Source organism: Haplochromis burtoni, unplaced genomic scaffold (assembly GCF_018398535.1).
Source record: "Haplochromis burtoni strain Fernald_Lab_line unplaced genomic scaffold, NCSU_Asbu1 Contig_1251, whole genome shotgun sequence".
Lineage (NCBI taxonomy): Eukaryota > Metazoa > Chordata > Actinopteri > Cichliformes > Cichlidae > Haplochromis > Haplochromis burtoni.
This window is the reverse complement of record NW_024583612.1, coordinates 10,906-19,697: the sequence shown is the minus strand read 5'-3', so window position 1 is coordinate 19,697 and position 8,792 is coordinate 10,906. Positions and strand designations below refer to the sequence as shown.

At 39.0% G+C, this 8,792-nt stretch overlaps 2 protein-coding genes across 2 annotated transcripts in view; one reads left to right on the top strand and one right to left on the bottom strand.

Moving 5' to 3' along the window:
- Positions 1 to 7,426, top strand: part of LOC121813190 — a gene marked incomplete at its 3' end in the record, with an annotated part of 44,373 nt that extends 36,947 nt beyond the window's left edge. The window contains 2 exon segments of the mRNA XM_042216771.1: positions 3,491 to 3,608; positions 3,691 to 7,426. Of these exon segments, the coding sequence (XP_042072705.1) occupies positions 4,276 to 6,345 (2,070 nt within the window). The 5' untranslated portion in view covers positions 3,491 to 3,608; positions 3,691 to 4,275.
- LOC102298646 (interferon-inducible GTPase 5-like) overlaps positions 7,426 to 8,792 on the bottom strand; it is a 12,112-nt gene continuing 10,745 nt past the window's right edge. Inside the window, exon 4 of the mRNA XM_042216770.1 lies at positions 7,426 to 8,310. Within this exon, the coding sequence (XP_042072704.1) occupies positions 7,688 to 8,310 (623 nt within the window). The 3' untranslated portion in view covers positions 7,426 to 7,687. The remainder of the gene's footprint in view (positions 8,311 to 8,792) is intronic.

Genomic DNA, 8,792 nt, shown 5'->3' with positions numbered 1-8,792 from the left:
GCTATCTGTTGTTATTGATTGGTAATAGATTGATAATTGGCCACATTTACAGCTGTATTACTTGTTGTGGACGTAGTCTGCTTCATGTTTAAGCACTCTAATTAACAGATTGAAAATAGACACATTAAAGGAAGAGTTGCAGCGCCACCCTGTCAGACGCCAGTGATGGTGGAGCTCAGTGATGAATCAGGTGAGCTGCATTCATGGCTGATCATAGCAGAGTTTCCCCTGCTGTGGTCAGTGAAGGAGAAACCAGGGGAAAGTCAAATTTAAGAGAGCCATCTATAAACGTTTATGTGTCAAGTTAAACGGGAAAAAGGGGGTGTTTTACTGTTATTTTAACATGAGAATCATGCAACTAAGCATTGCATTGACGATCATTTATTAGAAGCTTTTGAGTATTATACTAACATTTGTGTCCAGTGATTGTTATAACCTCGATTATCTTCTTATTTACAAGTGTTAGGATATTGTATAATTTTTCTTTGCAGGGGTAACCATGATTATTTTATACATATTGCAGTTTGTTGCTCATTATAGAGTTGCGCTCAAGTAATAAGGGTCAAAAGCTACAGTCAGCGCGATGTCTTGACTGATCTATGGATTGTGGAGTGACTTGCGAGCAAATGGAGGGCGCACGCGCTTACACACCACTGATAATCATGTTATTCTTTGTGATTTTTATTCAATTATGTCTTTTGCTAGGTATAAGTAGTGGCAGTTAATTAGACGATATTCATTAAAATATTAAAAATACTTGAGTCAGAACATTGCACGCAGATCAACTTAATATTCTGGGTAACGTGGTGCCTGCCTCACCTTTTCTTTTAATGTTCTAGTTCTGTTGATTTGACACATTGGAATGTGTCAAAAAAGGGGGGGAAGTTGGTGTTTCAACATCAAACAAGGATTTTTGAACATTTTTATAACTTCATTTGTGTCTTTAATAACTTAGGAATGGTAAAGCTTAAGCTAATAGGTGGCCCGAGAAGTTTACGGTCTTTTGTAGAGAATCAGTGAGAAGCATAATATTATATATCATTATTTCCATGTTTAAGCATTAATCATTGAAATGAACTGAATTAATTAGACAACATTAATAAGTTTCAGATACATCTTGCAATTGTGCTTATGATGAGTTGGCACTTGGTCTTTTGAAGGTCATAAGCTTCGTTCGGCGTGATGGTCCGGACTGATATATTGCAGGTATTGACTTTGAGTGCAGAGGGCTAAATGCAGACACGCTTACACACACATAGGATATGATTAGAATAAGTCCTGGGACATCTAATGATTTTAAACCAAATTTGAATCATAGAAGTCAGAGATAACAATATTAGATTATCAAGGCTAGGGAGAGAGGTGTTTTGGTTTTCTGTCTCTTGCAGAGAAAGGAACAGACACCAGACGGGCACGGAGATGTGAGGACCCTTCACAGCAGAGACAGATGTAGGGACTGCCGAGACAGCAACTGGGTCAAGTGTCATGGCGTTTGGGCTCCTGGAGAACATGGATCCCACAAACACAGCAATAACCATGAAGGGGTTGGCGAAAACCAGGAACACCAGACCAACGAGGTTCGAGAGGCTCTTGGCAAAAAGGGGGACACGGCGGTGACCCAAAACACACAGATCCTTGTTTGAAATCGGGGCAGAATAATCCCCAGAACTGTGCAATGACTAAAGGGTGGTCTAACCCCGGAGGTCGAAGAAAGAAGCTGAGAATCACCCAACTGGACAGACACTGGTAGCTGCAGCAATAAAATAAAGGTTAAAAGCTCCTTGACAGAGGTTCTAGTCTAAGTACGATTGAAGAGGTGGGATAAAGGTGAAACTGGAACACCAAAATAAAGCTGTGGGAGAAGGTGATGGGAGTGTCATCTGTACCTGCTAGTTGTGTGTAAATCTAACTTTCTTGCATCTGAACTGCGTAACACAGAGGTCATCTTACATATGGTCCCCGTCAAGGGGGACAAGAGGACGCCTAGGATGCAAGAAGAGATGAACCCGGCCACACTAAATTGAAGGGTGTTGGTGAGGTCATTATTCTAATGACCTCATCAGGGGGAATTGTTAGATTATAATATTATTTTATGCCATGTTATACCCCTAATTAAAGATTGTGAATTATTATGTAGTTTTAGTTTGCATTATTCTCCTGAATTAGAAGAAGCTGATAACAACTGCATTTTAAACTGATTTGCATTACATTAGACTGCTGATTTATTGTGGATGAATGATATTGTTTTATGATGTTATAAGAAATACTGTTTGCAGAAAGTCATCGCCTTATTTGTCTGATTAGAAGAGAACAGAGCATGCTGGAGTTTTCTGCCCCATCTCAGCAGGAGCAGATAAACGGGGAGCCAAGGTCGTAGCTTAGGCGCCGTGTGAGAGAAAAGCATGTGAATGTTTAGGCTTTTATGATAAGGTGGGAGAACCAGAGGCTATAAGAGTTTGAGCAATGCTCCACCATTTTGAGATCTGAGGCTGTCTGCATACAGTGTCCATCTCCCACGCGTGTGTTCATTAAAATCATCGTTTGACTTAACCCGGCCGGACCAGTGTTGTTATTGTGGTTTTTTCTCTTGTCTCCATCCCCAATATTTTGAACCATAACATGAGCTAACCGGGCTAACGCGTTGACGCACGGCCTAAAATCCTTTCATCTCAAAAATCGACAGTGCGCCTTATGTATGAATTCTGGTTGTGCTTGCTGACCTCGAACCAATTTTATGTGGTACACAGCTTAAAAAAATATGTCAAAAAATGTTTTGGTACGACTTTGGTAAGCTATGAAGCTGCACTGCTTGATGGATTGTTGGAGCATTACGGCTACCGAGGAGCCTCGCAGAGTGATACGTACTCTGCTTCAACGTAATATTACCATATTATGTGTATAAGGACCATAAATGGCACCTGTAAGAGACACGGTTACAAAGAGGATTTCAAACTCCAGGCTGTCAGTTGCGCAGTAGAACCTGGGAACAGAGCAGCTGCAAAATCTGTCTTTGTTATTATGCTCAGCGTCTTTTATTTTACATTTTGACTGCACAATTGTGAGCTTTTTGTTATGCACAAAACAACATTGTTTTGGTTTATTTATGGAGCACCATTAATAAATGCACTGATAATTTAAACAGATGCTTCAGGAGTTTTATCCCACTCATACTCTCAATCCAATGTTTGTCATTCTAAGTTGTAAAACCAATCACACAAAATTATCCTTGGCTTACATAATACATCCCAGTATACTGTTGGTGCATTCCATGTAGAATACAATTTGTTAATAATAAATTAAATAAATTAAACATTTGATGTAATGTATGTTTTGTAAATTATTTGTTTTACTGTTTTACATGGCATTTTACAAGGCAGAATCAGCTCACTTTAGTGAGCCAAAAAAATTAGGACAGGAGAAAAAAATTCTTAAGTAATGTCAGGAAGCTGGTATTTTATTTTAAAACTAATTGCTATTTTTATTTATTTAGAGAATTAAAAGCCAACTCCAGACCACTGCTTGTCCTGATTTATGAGGGACTGATGAGGAGTTGGTAAGGAGAGGAATCAGAACAGGAGTGCCTCCCCCCGCCCCAAACACATTATCAGGTAATGTAACTTTGGTAATTTGAGATTAATTCAGGTTTCTTTTGAATTGTTGACACTGTCCTCTCCTCTCTTCTCATTATAGCTTTTGTATGCAGTGCCAGTTCTGCTCTTTTGTCTGTTCAAGCCAAGAAGTACTCTTAAGACATCACCAGCTACGACATAGAAGAGGATTTCATTTGCCCTGTGTTTACAGTGACTGCGTCTGTTCGTTTAGGACACGAGGGGCATTGAAGTCTCACCTCAGCAGATCACACAACAGGGCTAAGAAAAGGCAGGAGATCTCAACATTTTTTTGTGATTTTTGTGAATTTAAGGAAAACTGCTCACAGCATACATTTATTTCACATATTTTAAGGCACTTAAAAAAAATCAGACTGTATCCTGTCCTTTCCAAAAATGTGACTATGCTACCAACAATTTATCAACCTTTACGTCACACACAAGCAGAAAGCACAAAAACTCAAAAGATATAAAAAACTGTATTAGACTGATTTCTCATGCAAATGCATGTCCTAGTGAAAGTAGCTCCCCTGATAAATCCTTAAATACCTCTCAGGAGCCAGAGACATTACCAAGTGGTTCAGGTGTAGCATCAAGTGATAAAGAGGACAATGAGTTTGTAGATTACCAATGTCTTGAACATAAAATAGCTAGACTTTTTCTATGCATGCAAACTTTGTTACATGTTTCTAAAAGTGCTTTGCAGAGAATTATTGAGGAAATTAGTGACATTTTAAAATTTTCTCAGGTTCATTCATTTCAAAGAATCAAAGAGGTGCTTGCTGAACAGAACATTGAGGCAGATGATGATGTAATTAAAAATATAAATGATGCACTTTTCAAAACCAACCCATTAATTATCTCAACAGAACCAAAAGGTGCATTATCTACTGATTACAAGAGAAATATTTATTTCAAGAATAATTTTCATGTAATTGAGCCTACAGAGTACATCTACAAAGCGAGAACTAGAAATACATTTGTTTATGTCTCAGTAAACCAGGTCTTGGAGAACTTATTGAAAGAGAAAAGTTTCTTTGAAAAGTTAGCATTTGATAAAGAAATTAGTGAAGGTTACAGATCATTTAGAGATGGGCAGTATTTCAAAAACAACAAGCTTTTAGGATTGCAAGATACTTGCATTAGTTTAGCTTTGTATATTGACGACTTTGAAATATGCAACCCTTTAGGAACATCTCGAAAAATTCATAAAATAACTGCTGTCTATTGGGTTGTACTCAACTTATCTGCAAGGTTTCGTTCTACATTACACTCAATACAGCTTGCTCTTCTTGGTAAAAGTGTAGACGTTAAACAGTTTGGGTATGATGCTTTTCTTTATCCACTCATTGAGGATTTAAAATGTCTTGAAAGCACAGGGGTGTATGTTGAATCTTTAAATAGTTTTTTAAAGGGAACTGTATTTTGTGTCTGTGCAGATAACCTTGGGGCTCACAGCCTTGCAGGCTTTTTGGAGTCCTTTAATGTCGACAAATTTTGTCGATTTTGTAGTATTGATAAACATCAGATTGCAGCTCTTGATCCTACAGAATTTCCATTAAGAACTGTGGAACAGCATAACATTTTTCTAGAAGAGCTTGAGGATGGTCAAAGACAAAGTGTGTGTGGTGTCAAAGGTTCCTGTGCCTTAAGTGCGTTGTCCTATTTTCATCCAGTCACTGGATTTCCTCCAGATATATTACATGATTTCTTTGAAGGTGTTGTCCCTGTGGAATTGTGTTTGTGTCTTCAAGATTTAATCAGAAAGGGTTTTATTACATTTGAAGGACTAAACAAACGTATAAAATCATTTCCATATAAATTCTCTGATAAGCTCAACAAGCCACAACAAATTACAAAAGCCAGTTTTGGAACAGGAAGAGTGAGTGGCAATGGACATGAAAACTGGACACTTTTGCGTTTGCTGCCTTTTATCATTGGGACCCGTATACCAGAACATGAGCCATCATGGGAAGTATTGATGGACCTTAAGGAGCTTGTTGAGATTGTTGTCTCAACAACTCTATCAGAAGAAATATTGTCATACTTGGACACCAAAATATTGGATCATCGACGACTACTGATAGAGACTTTTCCTGATTTTAATTTGAAGCCAAAACACCACTATATTGAACATTATAGTCATCTTGTGCGTTGTTTTGGTCCCTTAGTTGATTTGTGGACTATTCGATTTGAATCTAAGCACAACTTTTTCAAGAAAACTGTGCATGATGTCCAATGCTTTAAGAATATACTACTAACACTTTCTTCAAAGCATCAACAAATGATGGCATACTTCTTAGATGGTCACAGTCTTTTTAAACCAAGTCTGCATGTTGATAATATTGACACAGTTGACATCTGTTTCTTGAATGAAAATCTTCAGAAGTGCTTGAAACTGAAATATCCACAGGTAAAAGCTGTGTCATTTGCTAAATGTGTTTATCTGTATGGGACCCAGTATGTTAAAGGCATGATCATTTCATCAGGACAACTGAGTGGACTACCTGAATTCTACAAGATACTGAACATTTTGGTAGACTCTGGGAAAGTGTCATTTGTTGCTACAAAGCTCTCCTCTTGGTTTATGGAACACTACAGATCATATCGGCTTGACAGCAGCTACAAAGATCTGGAAATACTTGACCCAGAAGATTTGAATGATTACCACCCTTTAGCTGAATACTGCGTAGATGGACAACTGATGGTGACACCTGTTACGTGCCTCCTGCATTGAAAGTGATGGTATGTATTATTCTTAAATAGTTTTCAGTTGATTACTTTGAATTTGTCAATTATTTAGGATTGCGCCCTTTTTTGGTTTGTCTTCACAGGCCTGTTACTGCGAGTCCACGTCAGTCCAAAACTTATCAGAAAAATCCAACTGTCCACTGTTCCAGAATCTGTGAAGCAGCTTCAAGATGAACTACAAGCAAAGCTTGGACTTGAAGGTGACTTTGCAATACAATATGAAGACCCAGATTTTGGGAACGCACTTTGCAACCTGATGGATATTAAGGAGCTACCTGCTGGACGGGCAGTGTTGCACCTCATTTGGGAGGAAAATGCATCAGCCTCGCCACCACAGACTCCATCTGATCATAGCGCTATCTCATCTACTGATACAGCCAGTGTGAGTTCAGCATCTTCTTTCAGCCCATCCTCATCCACAAAGACCTACATGCGTAGCACTTCACAGTGGCCAAATCCATTTCCTATCCCAACCTTTTCCTATGATGTAGCGTTAAAACTTCGCAAGGGCAATGAGGTATATGAGAAAGCAGGGGCAAATTTAAGTGTAACAAGAGACATCAAGATGGAAATTCTACACAAGCTGGCACAAGAAATGTTTGCAATCAAAGCGTACCCTGACAAGAATGAAATAACATCTGTTGCACAGGAGCTAGTTTCCAAACATCCCTGCCTCAAAGAGCCTGGCAATGGCACAGGATATGATGGTTGGGCAACAAGCATTAAGTTCAAGCTTGGCAACTACCGTTCCAAGCTAAGTCAAGCTGGATGTAGTGAAGTTGCAGTCAATCGAAAAAGAAGAGGGGAAGAAGATGACAGTGGCTCAAATAGATTTTCCTTAAAGAAACCAAAGCGAGGTGAAGTCAACTTTATCCCTGATGCCCCAGAAAACTACAATGATGAGTCTCTTGAAAATGAAAGATGCATTTTGGAAGATGAAATGAAGAAGAGGGATAAGAACATGGCACTCATCACCCAAAAGATGGACATCACATTCTCTCTCAGGAGGAAAGAAGTTGTGGAGATGCAGCCCTTGGTCAAGGAAATGCAGCTCAGATGGCCAGCTCACACAAAAACTTCAGTAGCTCTTCTACGCAGTTTATATCTGAATAATAACATCACATTTGTTCCTGTATTGATGTGATGAGAAGAAATGAGACCTGCTGAGGCCTCTGATACATTTATCAGCTATAGTAGGATAATGGCTCAAATGTGCAGCTGCAACATGATTTGGTTTCAATATATTTGTATTTAATGATTTTAATTAATTTCATTTGAACTTTTTTAAGTTTCATTCATCTTTAATTTACAAATTCACACTGATGTGTTCAGACTAAAACTTTTTTAAACACCCTCTGAGCATCTTCAGTGAGCTTATCAAGGATCAAATTCAGAATTTTGTAAGTTTTGGTACTAGAGAGACCCATGGCTATTGGAATTCCAATAAATGGAATCCATCTGAATACTTTCTCTGCCGCAATTAATGCAGCTACGGACTCAAGTTGGGCTATCACCTTCAGGAGGAGCTCTGTAGTTATGTTTGCTGCAGCAAGTGGTGAAATGATGACAGCACACAGATCAGCATATGGCACACCTGTTCTGGCAGAAAGTCTCTTCAGAGACGGGATATCGAGACCGAATGCATGAACATAATCTGTGACAACACCAACCAGCAAAACATCATCAACAACATTAGAAAGACCAGGAACTGGAACAGCTGCTCCAGCTGCAGACAGAGTAGCCCAGTATTTTATTTTGGACTTCAGAGCTTGTTTCTTCTTCCTGATGATCTCTGGGTTGATGTTGGGCGTGGCACACAGCAGAGCATCTCTCTTGTGTGCAGGAAGGTCTCTGTCTAAGGTCTCATGTAAGAGAGAGAAGTGGTACAGGTGGAGCTCAAAGCTGGACACCAGGAAGACCTGTGGAGACTCGATGCCTAATCCTCTGAGTCCTGCGTCACAGAAGAAACACACAGTGTGAAGATTAAGTATGAAATAATAAATGGTCTAAAACTAGGCTTTCCTATCAGTGGATTCATTGACTCCTCTGACTCCACAGAGTTATGAAGGGTTAAACATATTATTTTTGGGTTACACTTACACTGCATTAGTTATTTAATTTGCACTTATTGGGTTTTAAAGATTATTTTATTTGTAAAAATCGTTTCTTTTGATTAATCTTGGATCCTATCTGCTGCTGTTTGTCATGGGAATGATCAGGATATTTTCTATGGAAGATTATTATGAAGCAAAATTGTAGCGGATCGCCCCGTGGGCTTCACAGCGTCAATGCGTTAGCACAGTCCAGCCCCACACACGGGGGCAATCCCCGAAAACTCGCTAACGGAGATTTGCCGCATTAATGTGGTTATGGCATTAATGTCATTTTAACAAGATTAACGCTGACAGCGCTAATATATATATGTGTGTGTGT